The sequence below is a fragment of the Ursus maritimus genome, unplaced genomic scaffold (genome assembly GCF_017311325.1).
Source record: "Ursus maritimus isolate PB19 unplaced genomic scaffold, ASM1731132v1 scaffold_28, whole genome shotgun sequence".
Classification (NCBI taxonomy): domain Eukaryota; kingdom Metazoa; phylum Chordata; class Mammalia; order Carnivora; family Ursidae; genus Ursus; species Ursus maritimus.
Window position 1 is genome coordinate 34,990,558 of NW_024425341.1, and position 21,391 is coordinate 35,011,948.

Consider the following 21,391-nt stretch of genomic DNA (forward strand, 5'->3'; position numbering starts at 1 on the left):
GCCTGGGTGGCTCAGTTGGTTAAGTGTCTGCCTTCAGCTCGGGTCATGATCCCAGGACCACCGTATCCTGTCATCAGGCTCCCTGCTCAGCGTGGAGTCTACTTCTCCCTCTCCTCCCCCACCCCCTTCCCACTCATGCCCTCTTGAATAAATAAAATCTTAAAATATATATATATATATATACACACACATATACTGGAAACAGATTCAACAAAAGAGAACAGGAAAATAGTTTCCCCTAAACCTTCAGGCACATGGTTAGCTTCACTCCCTGACGCTGGCTACGTCCACAGGTGAAGGCAAGCCATGTAGAACGGTGTACAGCCAGTCCCCGTCCTTTCCTGCCACCTGATCCAATGAGCAGCAGACTTCAGCCCCTGTCTGCCAACAACTGGAGGAATAACTGTAAGACATTTGGACTAACCAAGTAAGTAGGGAAAGCCAGTTGAACTGAAGCAGCCAAAAGTCCAGTTCTTCCAAACCTTACAAAGCTGACCCTAACTGGTTCCGGTCCACGTCATCAGAAGAAGAGGGCCCAAGCCCCCAGTCTGGCGCTCTCACAGCCAAATGGCAGACCCCCAGCATGTAGCGGCAGCAGGCCATCTTCCAGGACAGTGGCTAACCCCCTACTCTGACTCGGTGCCCCAGGATACTAGAAAGGGTCCTTTTAATTGAAAGTAATAAATATTTTGTATAAGTGACAGGTAATTAGAAAATTGTTTATTTTTGGGGGGAAATCCACGAGCAAGAAAAGTCACTCAGGAGCTAAGCATAACACAAGAGAAGGCTTGTACTTTCGAATAGAGATCTTTGTAAAAGGTCTCATCAAAAAAGAGTGTTAAAAGGTGTTTCTAGGGGCGCCTGGGTGGCACAGTGGTTAAGCGTCTGCCTTCGGCTCAGGGCGTGATCCCGGCGTTGTGGGATCGAGCCCCACATCAGGCTCCTCTGCTGTAAGCCTGCTTCTTCCTCTCCCACTCCCCCTGCTTGTGTTCCCTCTCTCATTGGCTGTCTCTATCTCTGTCGAATGAATAAATAAATAAAACCTTTAAAAAAAAAAAAAAAGGTGTTTCTAGTGACCTCACCAAGGTAGTGGAATAGGAGGCCCCAGAACAGATTCCCCCCACAGGGAAACCAACTTAACAACCATATACAGCACAAAAGACCTCGTGAGAACGCCAGAACCATTTCAGAAGTTGCAGGCAAGTTCAAGTCAGGAATAGTCCTACTGAAACAGGTAAAAAGCAGTCTCATATCAACTTGGACAGCGCATCTCCCAAGCCAGCACAGCCTGGTTCAGCTGAGCAGCTCAGTGCGTGCTTTCTCTCTTGGGAAGGAAAGAGTGGAACATAGGTCCAAAGTTCTGGCTTTTCAGGGGTCTGCCTGAGGGACTCCTTTCCATCGCGCCCGATCTGGAACACTAACGGAACCAGCGTACTTGGGATGCCGGGCTGCCACGGAGAAGACAGTCCAGCGGCTGCTGCAGTCAGAGATTCAGCAATGCCACGCACAGCAGATCAGGACAGATGGCCCAGCTAGCTCACACCTTCTCCTTTGGGAGGGAAAGAGAATAGAAGCTTATCCAATGTTTTGGAATGGTTTCTGTGTCACCCGTAGTAGGGCAATGATGGGAACTGAAATCTTGGATGCCTTTGCTCAGAGAGACCAAAAAGGAGCTCAGCAGGTTGTTGCAGCATGAGAACCTATAGTGCCACAGACACACCAGTGGGAGCTTGCGTCTTTAAGGGTTACAGATCCCTAAAAAAGAAAGAAGCGAACCTCTCTAGTTGGGAAATCACATGCACAAGCCCAAAGAAGATACAAATCAGATAAAGATTGAGGGACCACCCAGGCTGACCGGCCAAGATCTTCCCTGTACAAATCCAGTATGTAAAGACTGGGAGGAGTGGCTGCTTTTTAAATGTACAAAAGACAACAAAAAATAACAAGGCACTACAAGAAACAAGAAAACAACCCAATCAAGTGGGGGGGAAATCCCCAGAAATAGACCCTAAATAAAGAAATAGAGACCTATGAATAGGGTAACAAAAAACTCTAATCATCTTAAGCTCAATGTGCTACAAAAAAACACGGATGAATAAACTACATCAGGAAAATGATGCATGAATAAAATGAGAACATCAACAAAGAGAACCTATAAAAAGGATCAAATCCTGGAGCTGAATAATACAATGACAATTGAAAAATTCACTAGATGGGTTCACAGCAGATTTGATCAAGCAGAGGAAAGAAACTGCAAACTCAAGAATGAGTCATTTGAAATTATCAAGTCAGAAGAACAAAAAGAATGGAGAACAGTGTATGGGACTCACGGGAACCATTCGATAGCGCCAATATCCCCAAAGAGGAGGGAGAGAAAGGAGCAGAGAACTTATTTGAAGAAATAATGGCTCAAAACTTCCCTAATCTGAAGATGGAAATGGACACCCAAATTCAGAAAGCTCAAAAGACCTCAGCTAAGAGGAACCCAAAGAGGCCACACTGACACACATGATATTCAAACTGTCAAAATTCAAAGGCAAAAACAGAATCCTGAAGGTAGCAAGAGAAAAGCACCTTGTCAGGTACAAGGGGACTGCCATAACATGTCCTTGTCATTCTCAGCAGACACATTATAGGACAGAAGGGTGGGATGACCTGTACGAAGCACTCAAAGAAAAAAGTGCCATCCAAGAATACTACACCTGGCAGAATTATCCTTCAAAAATCAAGGAGAAATAAAGACTTTCCCAGATAAACAAAGGCTGGCTTCATTCACTAGACCTGCCTCCAAGAATTACCAAAGGGAGTCCTTCGAGTTGAAACAAAAGGACACTAGATAACAACACAAAGGCATATGAAAATACAAAAGTCTCTGGGAAAGGTAAACAGATGAATACAGAACCCCGTAATACTGTGACAGTGACGCATAAGTCATTTCTCATGATGATACAGAATTTAAAAGAAAAACAAAAAATAACTATGAAACCGTGTCAATGCTAAAAATAAAAAAGGTGAAATCTGTGGTATCAATAACAAAGTGTTATCCCCATACAGTGGGGGAGGGAGACATAAGGGAGTAGAGCTTTTGTAGGTGATTGAGGTCAAGTTATCATTTTAAAGCAGACTGCTGTAAGATGATTTATGTCCTCCCCATGGTAAGCACACACATGCACACATGAAATCCACAGAAGCACAAAAGAAAAGAGAATCAAGACATGTCACTACAAAAGAAAAATCAATGAAACACAAAGGAAGGTGACGAGAGGAAAAGAAGGACAAAATAACTATAAGACTTAGAGAAAACACTAAAATTCAGCAATAAGTCACTATCAGGAATTCCCCAAAAGACACGGGGCCACTGATTGGATTTGAGAAAGAAAAAGAGCCGACTACATGCTGTCTACAAGTGACTCACTTTAGTTACCTAGAAGGAAATACACAGGCTGAATGTGAAAAAGACACTCCATCAAATGGTAACCAAAAGAGAGCAGTGGTGACTGTACTTCCATCGGACAAAATAGACTACATCAAAAATAGTCACAAAAGGATATTATGTAATGATAAAAGGCTCAATTCACCAGGAAGATATAAAAGTTATATGTGTACCCAACACTGGAGCAATTCAACAATCTGAATTAACAGAATTGAAGGGGAAAACAGGCAGTAACATAGTAATAGTAGGTGATTCCAGTACCTCACTTTCAATAATACACCAGACAGAAGCTCAATAAGAAAACAGAAGATTTGAACAGAACTATAAACCAATTGGATCTAATAAACCTACACAGAACATTCCACCCAATAACAGAATACACATGCTTCTGACATGCACACAGAACATTCTCCAGGACAGATCACATGTAAGGTGACAAAATAAGTCTTAACCAATTTAGTATGACTGAACTCCTACTGAGTACCTTTGCAGACCACAGTGGAAAACTCACAAATATGTGGAAATTAAACAACGCACTCTTGAATTATCAATCGTTCAAACAAGAAATAACAAAGGAAATTAAAAAATATCTTGGAACAAACAAAAACTTAATGTACCAACACTTACGGGATGCAGCAAAAGCAGTAGTAAGAGAGAAACTGATAGCAGTAAATACCTACATTGAAAAAAAAAAGAAGAAATACTTCAAATCAACAACCTAATTTTACAGCTCAGGGAACTTTGAAAAAGATCAAACAATGCTAGCATAATGAAGGAACAGTAAAGATTAGAGCAGAAACAAATGAAATGAAAAACAGGAAAAATTAATGAACCTTAGAGGTTTTTGGAAAGATCAACAAAACTGACCAATCCTTAGATAGACTAAGAAAAAAAGACTCAAAAAATGAAAGAGCAGGCATTACAACTGATGCCACAGAAGTAAAAAGGCTCATAAGAGACGGCTGTGAACAATTATAAGCCCCATAAATTGGGTACCCCTTGAAGAAATGCAGAAATTCTAAGAACATAAAACGTGCCAAGATTGAATCAGGAAGAAACAAAAAGTATGTTCAAACACATAGCTCGTAAAGAAGACAGAATCGCTAATCAAAAACCTCCCATCTAAGACCCCCAAACCAGATGGCTTCACTGGAGAATTCTACCAAATATTTCAAGAAGAATGAACAATCCCTCTCAAACTCTTCCAAGAAATTTAAGGGGGGGGGCGGTTTGGCACTTCCAAACTTATTTTATGAGCCTGGCATTACCATGATACCAAAATTAGACAAAGACTACAAGAAAATGAGAGACCAATATCCTTCCTGATGCAAAATTGCCCAAAAAAATACTCGTAAAGAGAATTCAACAGCACATTTCAGTGATTATACATCACAAGAAAGTGGATTTCTGGAATGCAAGGACAGTTCAACATACGAAATAAAATCAATGTAACACAATAACAGAATGAAGGACAAAAGCCACATGATCATCTCAACTGATACAGAAAAACCATTTGACAAAATCCAACACCTTTTCATGATAAAAACCTCTCAAGAAACTATGAATAGAAGGAAATTACATCAATATAAAGGCCATACATGAAAAGCCTACAGCTAACATCATACTCAATAGTGAAAAGTTAAAAGCTATTGCTCTACCAGGAACAAAGTGGGGATGCCTCTCTTGCCATTACTATTCAACACAGTACTGGGAATACTAGCCAAAGCAATTAGGTGAGAAAAACAACTAAATGGTATCCAAATTGGAAAGGAAGAAGTAAAATTATCTCTGTCACAGAGGACATGTTTTATGTGTAGAAAATCCTGGAGATTCCATACACACACGCACACGCACACACACACACAAAATTGTTAGAATAAACAAATTCAGCAAGACTGCAGGCTACAAAAATCAACACACAGAGAACAGTTGCACTTCTATATACTAACAATGAACAATCCAAAACGGTAATTAAGAAAATCCCATTTATAATAGTATCAAAAAAAGTAAAATACTTAGAAATAAACTTAACCAAGGAGGCAAAATATTTATACACCGAAAACTATAAAAACATTGTGGAAAGAATTTGGATACAAATAAAGGGAAAAACATCCCATGTTCATGGCCTGGAAGCCTTAATACTATTAAAATGTCCATACTACCCAAAGCAATCTATAGATTCAATGCAATAGCTCCCAAATTCCCAATGGCACTTTTTGCAGAAACAGAAAAAAAAAATCCGAAACTTCATATGGAATATCAGAGGACACCAAGTAGCTAAAACAATCTTGAGAAAGCAAACCAATACTTAACAGTACTGAATTGTATACTTAAAAACGTCACCATGGTAAATTTTATGGTATATAAATGCACATTTAAAAATAAATTTTAAACAAATTTTAAAAATAAAAAAGATTCACAATTAAAAAATACATCAGCTCTATCTTTAGAAAAGGTATTTCTAATACAAATATGAAATCATGATTTTAAGATGTTAAAAACATAAAAATCAGGAAAACTGGTTAGGTCTTTCTGCATATGGCTTACAATGATGGTAAACTGGTAGACTGTACCAGCTAAAATGGTGGTGGTCTACGTATGATAGCCAGGCACCGCTTTTTCAAATTCTAGTACCTTAAAAATCTGGTCACTTCCCTACAAATAACTGATTGAGTCATTTAATAGAGTAGCCTATGTTTGTAATGTTTGCATTTCACGGCATACTTACTCCCCTCCTTATACATACATTGGTAAACTGCTTACAATCTTAAGTTCAACAAATTATTCAGGTGTGAGTTCCAGATCTGGGTATTAAAAATAATACATCCTCAAATAGTTAACTTGATTTTGAAAGAACAAAACTTTTCATGTGGGTGAGAATACTTTATGTTAAGATAATAAAACAAGATCAGTGATTCTACCAGAATCATGGGGTATGACAAAAACACAAGGGTATAATTTTAAGTCTATGGAGCGCCTGGCTGGATCAGTCACTAGTGCGTGTGACTCTTGATCTCAGGGTTGTTGAGTTCAAGTCCCACATTGGGCATGGAGCCTATTTAAAAAAAAAAAAAAAAAAAAAAAAGGCTAACAAAAATCTCTTCTAAATAATTTCTTATATCAAGAACACTATGTTAAAAGGCAAGATACTACCATTTCATTAAAACATCAGAAATCTATAAGTCTTTTCCTCCTTTTGAAGAGAGTTATGAATGGGAAAAGGATAACACAGTCAAGATAATCTATGGTAAGAAAACTTCTGTACCAATTTTAACAGCAAACTGGCTTTAGAGCACACAGTACTGGGGAAAAAAAAACATACAGTATGGAAGAATAAAACAGACGATTCCCACAAAGATGATGTTATTAGCATGACCGGCTGGCACTTTTCCCCAAGATCAACCCCAGAAGAACCAAAGAGGGCAAACCCCCTCAAAATGGGGGAAAGCCGTGAAAATCCCTGAGGTGAGAGGAAGAGGTATTTAGAATGGGTGAACTGGTGAGAGGGGCAGGGGCTGTGGCCCAGGATCAGAAGGTCTCGAGATGTCGAGGTTGGCCTCTGCTTCTTCCCTGGCGTGATGCTCACACACTGTGCCTCCCTAACAGCTGCAGCCAACCAGACCCCAGTCCCTGTGCCTGTAAGAGTAAAACCTGGGCTGTGCTTGAGGGGCCTGGAGAGAACCGTTGGCAGGTGTCTCCTCCACCTTCCCCTGCCAAACCCCCAGGGCTAGAGAATGATAATCGAAGGAGTGGAGCAGCTCCTAGCGCTGCTTATGTCTGGAGGGCAAAGGTTAAATCCTGACGTGACAGGTTACTTTGTGGGCTAAGTGCTTCCCGCCTTATCCAGTCTCATCCCTCCTACTCATGGGAATGAACAGGAATCAAGGCTTGGCCTTCCCTTATATCCACTGCCTGTCTGACAAAGAAGCTGACGGACCGGGGTGAACACGCTCATAGGCTGGAAGTAACAACACACTGGAGGAATGCAACCATCTCAAAGAGAAAACAAGCTATTAGATCAGAAATTCTAAGAGAAGCTGGTATTTCATAACAGATGACCCAGTATCTTGAAATTAGCCCAGTAAATATTCTAAAGAGGATAGTAGCGACAGAAAACATGACATAAAGGGAACCAAATAGAAACGTTAGACAAAAGTCATAGGCTACATACGGAACTCAGGAGATGGGATAAATGGCATAACAGATCTATCAGAGAAATAAGTTCGCAAACTTCTAGTTTCTAAACTGAGGAAATCCAGAAAAACAAAGCAGAGGACAAGGATATAACATTAGAACAAAAAAATATATATATATATTTTGAAGATTTTATTTATTTATTTGACAGAGAGAGGGAGAGCCAGCGAGAGAGGGAACACAAGCAGGGGGAGTGGGAGAGGAAGAAGCAGGCTCACAGCGGAGGAGCCTGATGTGGGACTCGATCCCATAACGCTGGGATCACGCCCTGAGCCGAAGGCAGACGCTTAACGACTGAGCCACCCAGGCGCCCCAGAACAAAAATATTTTTAATTTTGGAATTAAAAGAGAACCACCTTAGACTGGAAAAGTCAAACCCAATAGAGTGAAATTGAAGAATATCACAGACAAACTATTCTAAAAGCTTAGAAAGAGCAGATCACATATAAACAAGACTTTGACAGACACCAAATTTTCCAAATCAACACTAGATGCAAAAGAAGACAAAGGAACGGTGACTCCAAAGTATTTTAGGAAATGATTTAGAACCCAGAATACTATATCCAGCTAAACTGTCATTCAAATTCAATGTCATAACCAAAATCCAAAGGATTTAGAAATTTTACAACATAAAGAGCCACACTCAAAAGTGTGGGATGAAGCATTAAATAAGAAAACAGACATTACCACAGGTTGTTTTAAGAAATGTATGAAATAAAGGTGATCAGATAAATACCTTAATAAGGTTTGTTGATGTCTTAAAAAGAGAGAAGAGAGAAGAGAAAAAAATTTATCTTACCCAAAAATTAAAAATCTCTGGGGTAGAGGAAAGGGAGAGGTAGCCAAGAGTTAAGAGAGCTGGCCAAAGTTCTAATCTTATTAGTGGAGAGTTATAAATTCTATTTTTTTAAAAAGTTATAATTAAAGTTATAAGTAAAAACAACAAAGTAGAACCCAAAAAATCTAAAATAAAAACAATACATCAACACAGTCTTCCAAATACGTTGATAACTAAATGGACTGAAGTCAAGAAAGATGGACACACTGGATTTAAACTTTACTATTTTTTTTTTTAAGATGTTATTTATTTAAGAGAGAGTGAGAGCACAAGCAGGGGGGAGGGGCAAAGGGAGAGGGAGAAGCAGACTCCCCACTGAGCAGGGAGCCTGATGTGGGGCTCAATCCCAGGACCCCAGGACCATGACCTGAGGCAAAGTCAGACACCCCAACTGACTGAGCCACCCAGGCGCCCCTAAACTTTACTATTTCTTATGAACAAAATTTTAAGGTCAAAGGCTGGAACGAAAAGGAAGTAAAAAGAATGTAAGTTCTAGCAAATGCTAGCAAAAGAAATCTAATGACACAATACTAGCATCGGATAAAACAGATTTTAAGACCAAGAAGAGCATTTTTAGGAATGGAGAGGATACTACAGAAGGATAAAATGTTCCGTCTACCAGACAGAGCAATTTTAAACATGATGTCCTAACAAAATAGTCCCTAAATATATACAGCATAAATTGACAAAAGAATCAGGAAAAAATAATACTGATTCTACATAGATCCAATAATTAGATTCCCCACAGATTATGTGCTATGCCATAAAGAAAGCCTTAAAATTACAAAAAATATCACCAGTCTATCAAATTTGATCATGACATATTTAAGACACAAGGTTACTACAAACATCTAAATTAAAAAGTCGCATATTTGGACATACCAAAACATACTACTAAATAATTCACAGAATTAAAGAAAAAATTACAATGGAAATGTAAAAATATATAAACCAGACGATGAAAATACATCAAAAGCCATGGGAGGAGCAGAAGTGGTGCTTCAAGGAAAATTCACTGGGCGCCTACATCACAACATCAAAAGACTTACTTGTACTCTAGGATGGTCTTCTCAAACGCAGACAGAACGACATCCAACTCTGTGATGTCACTGGCTTTCTTTCCTTCCAGACACCAAATATGTACAGAGTCGGAAGTATCTAGAATATTGAGAAGTCAATTTAATATACTGATTCTATTTTGGCTCCAGGCCCAGGGTTCTGAAAGCCTACAACAAAAACTGTCCCACCAAATTGCCAGAAACAGCTATGGTTGAAGAGGCACATGGGACGAGACATGACTCGCTTCTTCCAAGGCCAGTGCAATCTCACAAATCCCCGTCTATACCGTCACTAACTGCTGTCTCCTTGGTTCTCGCATTTCTACTGGAACGGACTAAAGTCCTGCGGACTCAGCCCTACCCGCTCTCCCTTTACTTAGTAGTCTGCGGCTACCCAGCACTACTGGTCGCGGGGCTCTTCCTTGTTAATTCTAGCTGCTTCGTTTTAACCTCCCTAACAGGCCACTTCTAGAACACAGAACGGTTCTTCCGTGTGCTCATTTAGGCTTAGTCATGTGGATGAAGGGTCAAGCATTCGGTAAGATGGGGTTGTAAGAATACTTACTGATCAGGATACGATCCCATTTGGGGTGAGCAGTTCTGGTAAAAGGACTGAAGACTATATACCAAAAAGCAGGGGTGGCTCTTTTTTGGGTGATGGGATTGTAGGTGGTTTTATCTTCCTTCCTATACTTTCTAAATTTTTCTAAACATGTATGACTTATCTTTTAAAAGAAATGGAGGAAGGAAAGAAAATGCTTTATTTTCCTCCCATTTTTCAATAAACTTTTATTTGTGTCAACAAAAATGCAGAACAATGTGGATGAATCTCAAAAAAGTTATGCCAAGTGAAAAAAAAAGCCTTATTCAAAAGGGTACAGACCACATGATGTATTTAAAGTACACTGTGTGATGAGAAATTAAGGTGATAAAGCAGGTGTAACAGTCAGATCTAGGAGTATAAATACATATTATAAAAGTCTTTCGCCTTTGCTGCAGGTTGAAAATTTTCATGACAGATGTTGGAAAAAATCAGTTACTACAAAATCACATATTTTTAGCTTTTCAAAGTAGCAATTTTGTATATTTACAATTTACTACTTTAACAACAACGAAGTTTTTAAAATAAAATTCTTGAACGCTTGACAAAGTATAAAACACTATTCTGTACCTGAGTCTGTGGCTTCACTTCTTGATTTCTTCCTTTTGCCGCAAAACATCTTTTTCTGAGTTTTCTACAAAAAAAAAAAAAGATTTATTTCAGAAAAGTTTTCCTTCTCTTACAACATGAGTATACTGACCACAGTATTATCAAACACTCTCAATTCTGGCTGTTACTCTCATTTAGTTCTAAATTATTATGTATACTATCTAAATTAATATAAAGTGACACTGAAAAACTAAACGGTCTCAAACAGTAAATAAAACTTTCAGTTGGCTTTTAACAATGGTTGCTTGGCCGAAGCGGAACTTTTATTAGTGAAGGTGATAAGCTGTGGAATCCGGTTGCTCGCTGCTCCAAGCCGGAGTGAAGGAACCTCCTGGACGAGCTCTCCCGCCACAGCCAACCGCCAGAGGGGCGTGGGGCGGAGGCTCCTTCCCTCAGGTGTAGGACAACGGGGACACGCGGCGGGCAAGCTCGGAAGGGGGGCCCGCTCCCCCGCCGCACCCGCGCCGGGGTGACTCCGCCAGCCGCCGGCAAGCTGAGCCCCAGCAGAGGCACTGGGAGCAGGCTGCTCAAAAAACAGCATCGGGAGTCCAGGTGGGGGCTCCCTGAAGGTCCCGAGTCTTCCTCGAGTGCAGAATGAGACTACATCAAGCTTCCTAGAAAGCGGCTGGCACGGGATTAAGAATGTAACAGGTGGGGGCGCCTGAGTGGCTCAGTCTAAGTGTCCGCCTTCGGCTGACCCCAGGGTCCTGGGATCGAGTCCCGCATCGGGCTCTCCACTCAGCGAGGAGTCTGCTTCTCCCTCTCCCTCTGCCTCCTGCTTGTGCTCTCTTTCTCTCAAATAAAAAAAAACTTGAAAAAAGAAATAAAAAGGCTTTTTAGGCAGGACTGTAATTCAAAAGGATTGAGAAACTCTACCTTCGAGTAAGGCCTACCCTAGACCCATCCTAACAAACCCTAAAACCAATCTCAGACTAGGTGCACTAGAAAGACAGAGACTGGAGGCTGTAAGCAGAATTCAAAGATGACCCCCACTGATCCGTCAAACTCCCTCCCTTGGGAGTGGGTGGCACCTGCGAGTAGGATGGGATACTTGTTCCCTCGCCTAGGTTACCTTACAGAAGACGCCATTGTCGCTGACTGGAGAGATTCTCCGGCTCTGAGGATGTTAGCTGCCATATTGTGAGAGGGCCACACGACTAAGACCTAACGGTGACCCCCAGCTTCAACCAGAGAGAAAACAAGGACCTCAGGCCTGAGGACCACGAGTCTCCGATGAGAGTTCTGTCCTGGCTAGCATTTTGATTTCAGCGCTGTGGGACCCTGAGTAGAGAATCTCGCTGGGGTGGGCCTGGACTCCTGACCTTCAGAAACCGTGAGATATAAATGTGTGTCGTTTTAAGTCACAAAGTTTGTGGTAATTTATCATGCGACAATTATAACAGAGGATGAGTTGCAGTGAGTTTGAACTGCTTGGAAAATATGTTAGGCTTTCCACAAACTGACCCTAACAAAAGATAAAACCAAGCTTACAGAAGCTAAATATGATCAGCCAATAATCAGGCTACCAATTAGAATAAAGAGTCCCCGTCCGGAAGAAGGTAACAGAATTCAGAGTCTCAACAACGTGTGAACAGTATCTAATACACAATCCAAAAGGACTCAGTTAAAAATGTCATACAAAACTGTGACCCACGGTCAAAACAGAAAAAAATACTCAAGAGAAACTAACCCAACTCAGCCCAGAACAAGGATTTTAAAGCAGCTGTCATAGACAGTGGTCTTCATGATTAAAAGAAACCAGGCTACCTTAGCAGAGAAAAAGAAACGATATTTAAAAATAAAACTAAACTAAACCAAATGGAAATTCTAGAACCAAAGAGCACATAACTAAGAAGTCACTGGGTTGTGTTTTAGTTTCCTGTGGCTGTTATTATAAATTACCACACCTTGATGGCTTAAAACAGAAACTTATTCTCTAACAGTTCCGGGGGGCAGAAGTGTGACATCAGTTTCACCGGGCCCAAACAGAGGCGTGGCAAGACAGCACTCCGCCCCGGGACCCGGGTCGCTGGGCACCCGGTGCTGGGTCCGCAGCTCCACACAGACGCGTCTGGGCTGGATGCAGACCGCTGTTGCTGCGGGTCCACAGGCCGCCTTACGCAGCCATCGCGCTCTTGTTTTGTCTTTAAAGCGTATGTGCCGTGGCGCAGCATATGGCCACCCGCACTCTCCGCACCGGAGCTGGAATGTTCACGTACTTCTGATGCAACTGTGGACGTGGCGAGGCTTAAGTCGGCCGTGTCGCTCGCTCTCCGCTCATCTACTCCGTCCCGCCGTCGCCGCTCCAAAAGCCCGTTTACTTTTCACGGAATGTTAAGTACAATCAGGGCCAAGTCTACCATCCTCCTTATTGTTTTCCACTTGCCCTTCATTTTTTTTTCCTTCTGTTGCTAATTTTGGATTAACTGAATACATTTCGGTATTCCACTTTCTTTGCTCGGCTTCTTAGCTATGCCGCTGAATTGTTTAAGGGTGGTTGCCCCAGGGCTAGGAACCCGCGTCCCTCAGTTAGCGAAGTCTACTCAGAATCAGTCCGTTCCCACCTCACACGTCCTGCTTCCGGGAGCTAACTTCCCACTGCGTAAATCTCATTACACAACCACACTGCTCTTTGTCCGCCATCCTCTGTGCTGCTTTGCTCACAGGTTTTACTTGCACATACGTTGTAAACCCATCCTGACAGTGTTGTCATTTTTGCTTGAAACAGCTGTTTAAGGAAATCATCAAAAGAAAAAAAACATGTAGTTTTTGTTACCCACTCATTTTTTTTAATTTATTTATTCTCTTTAAGTAGGCTCCACACCCAACATGGGCTCGAACTCACAACCCTGAGGTCAAGAGTCTCGTGCTCTGCCGACTGAGCCAGCCAGGTGCCCCCCCAACTGATTTGTCTTTTCTCCTTCCTATGGATCTGAGTTTCCTTCTGATACCTTTTCTCTTCAGCCTAAAGAATGTCCTGTAGCACCCTGTTAACGCAGGTCAGCTGGTAATAAATTCTCTCAAATTTTCTTTATCCGAAAGTGTGTTCATTCACCCCTGCTTTTAAAGGATGTATTCACTGGATCTAGAATTCTGGGTTGACATTTTTTTCCTCAGCTCTTTGTGTGTCTGCTGTTTTCTGGTCTCTACTGTCTCTATGAGACTTGCCACTGTTCCCATGTATATTTACTCTGTCCCTTTTCTCCAGCTGTTGTCAACATTCTCTGCTTATCTTTGTTTTTTGGCATTTTAACTATGATATGCTTAAGTATGGTTTTATCTTGCTTTAGGGTTTACTGAGCTTCTTGGATCTGTAAGGTGGAAAATTTCAGTCATTTTTTTCTTAAATTTAATTTTTCTACCCCATTCTGACTCTTCTTTCAGAACTCTTTTTTTTTTTTTTTTTTAAGATTTTATTTATTTATTTGACAGAGAGAGAGAGAGCACAAGCAGGGGAGTGGCAGGCAGAGGGAGAGGGAGAAGCAGGCTCCCCACTGAGCAGGGAGCCCAATGCAGGGCTCAATCCCAGAGTCCTGGGATCATGACCACAGCCAAAGGCAGACACTTAACCAACTGAGCCACCCAGGCACCCCTCAGAACCCTTACTATATATTTTAGATCCTTCAGTATTATCACACAGGTTCCTGTGACCTTCTGTTCTTTTTTTTTTTCCCCAACTTTTTCTTTCTGATTTGCAAATTGGAAAACTTTTATTGCTTTGTTTTCAGTTTCACTGACCAATCTGCCATTTACAATCTGCAGAGAAGGGGGGCGCCTGAGTGGCTCTGTCAGTTAAGTGTTCAACTCTTGATTTGGGCTGAGGTCATGACCTCGGGGTTGTGAGATGGAGCCCCGTGTCAGGCTCCATGCTGGGCATGGAGTGTGCTTGGGATTCTCTCTCTCTCCCTCTGCACCTGCCTCTATAAAGAAAGAGAGAGAGAGAGAAGAGAGAGGGAAGGAAAGACAGAGGGAGGGAGGGAGGGAGGGAGGGAGGAAGGAAAGAAGGGAGGAAGGAAGGTCATTTAGGGAAGCCCGTATGCAGTGAATGGTGCCCCCTAAGATCTGTCCAAGCCCACGAGCGTCATCACAAGTACCCTTTATGAGAGAGGCGGAGGAAGATGAGACACACACAAAGGAAAAGATGGTGTGAAGATGCAAGGTGGATACAGAAGCGATGTGCCCACAGGCTGAGGAATGCCAGGGCCCCCCAAACTGGAAGAAACAGCAAATAGAAGACGCTTAACCGACTGGGCCACCCTGGCGCCCCTAATGTCCTGGTCTTAATCTTTGGTAATGTAAAAAGTAAGAATTAGATGAAGCTGGGTAAAAAACATGTGGGAACTTCCTGAACTATTTTTGTAACTTTTGTTTAAGTCTAAAATTAAGAAAACAAAGAACAAAGCTACAAAATTCATGATGCAAAACTCTGGAGAACTAAGGAGAATCTACAAAATTGGGATATTAAAAACCACTGGGCGGCTCAGGTCACGATCCCAGGGTCCTGCTCAGAGCGGAGCCTGCTTCTCCCTCTCCCTCCATCCCTCCCCCTGCTCATTCTCTTTCTCTAATAAATAAAGTCTTAAAAAACAAAAAACAAAAAACCCACCCTAACACCCCGCTTTGTAATCAAGTAGACTATTCGCCCACCATTAAAGGGCCGTAAGGAGAAATAATATCTGAATGCAGGTCAGTCACCTTGACCTGCGAGCACATTCCCAGAATACATCGAACAGCTGCAAATTCCAGTTCACGTGGGATGTTCACCAACACAGACAAGAAGAGGCAAAACGACACGTATAATATGCTTCTATGTGTGTAGAAAGGGGAAAGTAAAAGAAGAAAATAGATCCACATTTGTTTATGGAGGCAGAAGGGAAGGACACTCTGGAAGAACACATAAGAACCTACTGAGAACGTCACCTGGGTGTACACCCCCTGGGTGAGGAAGATGGAAAGCACAACATGGCGGAGCGGGAACACATTAAACTTAAGATTTTTTTTGAACGTAAGAATGAATTATTCAAAGCATTAAACCAAATGAGTAAAATGACATATTAAGAGCTTGACCAAAAGATAATAAATGTCAAGAATTTAAAACAGTGCTTATGACCCAGAAATCTTAGCCACTGTTTTCCTAAGGAAATGATCGAGGGTGTATACCAACATTTAGCTAGAAAGAAATTCACGAAGGCCCTTAAACTTTTCTGGAGTTGCAAACACCCGTTGGTAAGAGATTAGCTGCGCTGCGGCGCGCTCGGGCCTGAAACGGCTGCGCTCGTAAGACGGTGCCCGCGACGCGAGCGCCGGGCCGGCCCCGCTGGGGGTGAGGAAGGTGAGGGAAGGCGCGGAGGAGCCTAGACCAGGAGCAGCGTGGCTCTTTTCGGGACATGGAATTGTAGGTGATTTTATCTTCCTTTCCATACCTTCTGAATGTTCTCAGACATCTTTGTAACAAGAATATATAACTTATCTTTTTAAAGAAACAAAGGAAAGAGGAAATGCTTTACTCTAACCATTTTCCTGTCAACTCTTTTTTTCCCTCCAGGGGGATGGCAGACACTGTCTTACCGACTGACGTGGCTCTGTCACCATCTCTTTGGCAACAACCGACTTGGCACCACGGGGTCTGGTTTTTTTAGGAGTGGCTGACTTGGCTGGTTTCTCTGGAAGTTCCAAAGATGTACATGGTGTCTCTGGAACAGGTTCGTGTGGTCGTGTCCTTATTTTCTCTGCTGGTTGAACTTTTCTCCTTATATCACCTTCTTCGGTGCTTTCAGAGTCATCACTAATGGGCCTGACTTTTCTTCCCGGCTACGGCAAGAAAGCAGCATTACTGGTTTAGCGAGTACGAGTGCTCTAGCGTCCTCACTGTAAGAGTGGGGCGCCCTTCTCGCTTCCCACCTTCCGGCCTGAGCATAACAGGAAAATGGCAGCGGGATGAGCAGGTACGTGGGGAACCCAGACTCAAGGGCTCCAAATAAATGCTCCCCACAGTGCCCTCTGCCTTTGCAGACCGCGGCCTAACAGACGACATGAATGCTCTGAAAACCGACTAGGGACATAGAGATTTGAGACCTCTAGAAATAAAAGCACCTAAGATATGAAAATATATTTCCCTTTTTACAATAAAAGTATCTTCTGAAATGTAACATTCTTTCTCTATGTAAAATGTGGTTACAGCACATTTTCTCTATTTGCATCCAATCGAAATAGAAAAGGAAACCTGTTGCGAGACAGAAGAGAGAACACTCCTACATACCTTTTTTGCACTCATCTCTATAGACACGTTTTCACCTGCTTCAATTTCGTAAGTGTCAGACCTGCACCAAAGAACAAACTGTCAATATCTTGCACTTTTTTTTTTTTTTAACATGTCCTGTATAAGCTGCTGGTCCAATATTAAAACAAGCTCACTGCAATGAGGAGATTTCCCACTGGCCCTGGACGGGCCTGCCACCTTCCCGCCACCCTCCCACCACCCTCCCAGATTTACCGGTCGTCTCCCACATCTTCCCACGCCCAGGCCGCATCAGTTTATTCTGGGCCGGCAAGTAAGCGCCGCATTACTGCACCGCCTTGTGGTCATGCCCCAGAACTGCACTTTCCCCGCGTTACCACTCCCAGCTACAGATATGGGCCATCATTTGATGAACTAAAAGCTAATCCACAGACACTGGGCCCATCATTAGGGGATATAAAACGGAAGACCGTCTTTTTCCCTTTGAAAAGGAAAAAAAAACCCATCTAAATTTCTGATGAGAGATGAGAGTTCGTTTTTTCACTCAATTCAACATTCATTAATGCCAACTTCAAAATGCAAACTGCAGTGAATACAATTACTTTAAAAATGAGGAGCGTTCTTTTAACTTCACCGTCTAGTAGGAAGGCCAAAGACAGTGCAAGGCCTGGCCATTTGTGCCCACCACTAAAGGGCCCCACAAGCAAGCGCGTTCTCCCACGGAGCTCCCCATGGGTTGGCCAGGACCGCGACGGCTGCACCACCGTCTGAGGCCATCTCTGCTCTGTCCAGACTCTTCTACCTTTACCTTTCATAAAATGTCTACTAATAAACCTCTTCCATTCTAATTCTGCCTCAGGGTACTCACCAGGACTGGCACCGAGGCCTTCCATGCCATGCATACAGAGCACGGGAGCCCCCCGAAGGTGGCAGGCATACCAGGGAGAGAAGACTGGCAGTTCAGAAAGATGGCACTGGAAGCTGTGGGGTGGGCGGGCCAGAGGGGAGAGAGCAATTGTGGAGACCAGGGACGGCAGGCAGGGCTCTGCTGCAGGAACGCTGGCGAGGGAGCAAGTGCCTAGGCCACAGCAGGGGTATGGAGAGGATCTGGAGACTCCAGATTGTCACAGGCCAGGCAAAGGACTGGTCAGAGAACAGAGTGACTCCCAGGTGACAGCAGGACCATTAATCTAGAGAATCTCAGAGGAGCTTGCTGACACTGGGTGAGAGAGAGAAGGACTGAGCTTGGTTTTGCCTTTGCTGAATCCGAGGTGCCTGTGGGCATCTAGGGACATAGGGCCAATCTGCAGGACATGGCGGGCCCCGGAGAAAGGCTGGGCAAGACAGACTCGGGGCGCAGTGGCATCTAGGTAACTAAAACCATGAGAGTAACACTGGGGGCAGCTGGAGAGGAGAGAGCTGAGAGCAGCATCACCTGTGCACATAAAGAGGCGAGAGGGGAAGGAGATCAAGGAACAAAGACCCAAACATCGCTGGTGAGGATCTGGGGCCTAGATGCTGATGCCTCCATGAGTCCTGGGAAATGCTGCTCTCTCCGTGCGTCCTGCTGCCCGACTCCCCTTCGTGTCCATATACAGACCCTAACTTACCCAAATAATGCCTTTTGTTTGGACCTATCACACCCTCAAGCCCAAGATGACCAAGAGTATTCATGTGGTTAAATACAATGCACGTGTTCAGTCGTTCCCTTACTTGCTTCTCTACTGCATTTGACCCCCCTGCCCACCCCCAACACACACACACACGAACACACACATACACACACACGAACACACACACTCCCTCTGCTACTCCTGTGACCACACACTATTCTGGTTTCCTTCTTCTGCCTCTAGCTACTTTTCTTCTCTCCTTTGCAAGCTCCTTCCCCTCCACTGAACAGCAGGTGGGTTTTCAAGACAGCTGGCCCTGGGTCCTTGGCTGCTCTCAGGCTGCAGCCTTCCCCGTGAGTTCTCGCGTGGTCCACAGCGCCATAGCACCGAGAAGCAAACAGCTTCAGCTAGAACTCCAGCTTCGGCCTCTCCTCTGAGCTCCAGACCCAAGTACACAACTCTCTACCCTGACATCTCTACAGTGCACTCACAATCCCTCACGAGGACAGGGTTCCTCAGTTCTTTAGTAACCCCCGCTCAGTCAACGGCACTATCACTGACCCTTGTATGCAAAGCAGAAAGCCAGCAGTAGTCGGACAGCAACTCTCCCCCAACCTCCTAGAGCCAACCCATCATTAAGCTCACTGATTAACTTCCTATTTCGTGAACTCATTCACTTTTTCCCTTTCTGTCCCAATTACCCTTGTCCTCCCGGACCTAGACTACTAAACCAGCCTCCAAACTGGCCTCTCCAGCCCACTCCCACCCCTCTCACATCCATTTTCCACACAGCAGCCAGAGGGATAGCTTTTAAATGCAGACCTGGCCACGCCGCCCTCACTTAAAATTCTTTAACTGCTGAGCTTAATGACAAAACTCCTGACCAAGTATAGAAGATGGGGTTAGGTGTGGCTACAAACAGTAGAAAATACACCCCCAAAATGGTTTAAATAAGACACTTTATTTCCCTCTCAATAAAACTCCAGAGATAATCTGGAGAGATGTGGACAATCCCACCATGATCAGAGACCCAGATTCCATCCACCTTCTCAGTACACTGCCTCACAGTCCACCATGGCTGCTCAAGCTCCAGCAGTCACATCCCATTCCCAACATAAGGAAGAAGGAAGGAGCAAAGAAGAGCATAACCCTCCCTATGAAGACACTTACAGAAGCTGCAGATGCTTCTTTGTCTCTGCTGTAAAGACACCTCAGCTGCAAGAGAAGCTGGGAGGTACATTCTTCATTCGACCACCACGTCCCAGCTACAACCGAATACGCAATCACGAAGGAGGAAGCAGAACACCCTGGCACAGGCAGCCAGCAAACCCTACCAACCGTGACAAAGTAATTACCATCCTGCAGTGCACCCTCCTCTTCAGCCTATTTACGGAGTCATCCCAGCTCTTTTCAGTCCCACGGACTCACTCTCCCTCCCACCACAGTGCCCCTCTGCCTGCCATTCATCTGCATGGAATGTTCGTCCCCCACCTCCACCCCACCCACCCCACAGCGTCACACCCTTCCCCACAAAGTTCCTCAAGCGTTCTTCATTAATATCTACTGCCCCATAAGCTCCAGGAGAACAAGGATTTTGTCCATTCTGAGTTATTACATATATCAAGAGCCTAACACAGGGCCTGTTATGTAGTTGGTGCTCAATGAATGTTGAGAAATGCAAATACTAAGAAGCTACCATTCGAAAGTTTACCATGTGCCAACCAGTTTTAAGAGCTTAAGATAAATTCATCATTTCACTTTCCAGATGAAGGACTTTGGCAGTTAAATGTCTTGCCCAAGGTCAAATACTTTAGTAAGTGGCATAACGAGGATCTGAGCCAGCACGGGAGGCTGTGGGCCACTCACCCTCACCGTCACATGGTACTTACACTGCATGAATGAGGTCAAGTATTCACTGAACGCCTACCGTGCACCAGGCGGTGTTCTAGGCACATGAGGTAACTAAAATAGTCAAATGCATAGAATCATGTTCTTCTTACACTATTCCAAAAAGCAGAAAAGGAAAACTTCCAAATTCATTCTATGAGGCCAGCACCACCCTAATACCAAAGCCAGATAAAGACACCACAAAAAAAAGAGAACCACAAGCCAATATCGCTGATGAAAACCCTCAATGAAATACTAGCAAACCAATCCAACAACGCGCGTGCACACACGCACACACACGCACACACGCACACACACAATCATTCACCACGATCAAGTGGGATTTATGCCTGGGTTGCCAGGGTAAGTCAATATTTGCAAATCAATCAATGTCATACATCACATCATTAAGAGAAAGGATAAGAACCCTATGATCATTTCAAGAGATACAGAAAAAGCATTTGACGAAGTATAACATCCGTTCATGATAAAAATAAACCCTCAACAAATTGGGTTTAGAGGGAACATACCTCAACACAATAAAGGCCATATATGAAAAACCCACAGCTCACATCATCCTTAGTGGGGAAAAACTGAGAGCTTTTCCCCTAAGGTCAGGAACAAGACAAGGGTGTCTATTCTCACCACATTTATTCAACATAGTACTGGAAGTCCCAGCCACAGCGGTCACAACAAAAAGAAACAAAAGAAATCCAGATTGGTAAGGAGGAAGCAGAACTTTCACTGTTTGCAGATGACATGATACTATATATAGAAAATCCTAAAGACTCCACAAAAAAACTGGTAGAACTGATAAATTCAGTAAAGTCACAGGATACAAAGTCAAGGTACAGAAATCTGTTGCATTTTCACACAACAATAATGTAGCAGAAAGAGAAAATAAGGAATCAATCCCATTT

The 21,391-nt window shown here is 43.2% G+C and overlaps 1 protein-coding gene across 3 annotated transcripts in view; it reads right to left on the bottom strand.

The window, feature by feature from the left end:
• Positions 1–21,391, bottom strand: part of CENPU (centromere protein U) — a 40,038-nt gene that overhangs the window by 7,711 nt on the left and 10,936 nt on the right. For 2 of the 3 annotated variants that reach the window (XM_040643383.1, XM_040643384.1), the window contains exons 5-8: positions 16,993–17,053; positions 16,302–16,544; positions 10,695–10,758; positions 9,515–9,623 (exon numbers count right to left, since the gene is read on the bottom strand). In XM_040643383.1, coding sequence (XP_040499317.1) covers positions 9,515–9,623; positions 10,695–10,758; positions 16,302–16,544; positions 16,993–17,053 — 477 coding nt within the window. The remainder of the gene's footprint in view (positions 1–9,514; positions 9,624–10,694; positions 10,759–16,301; positions 16,545–16,992; positions 17,054–21,391) is intronic. The other variant, XM_040643385.1, reaches the window with a different exon arrangement.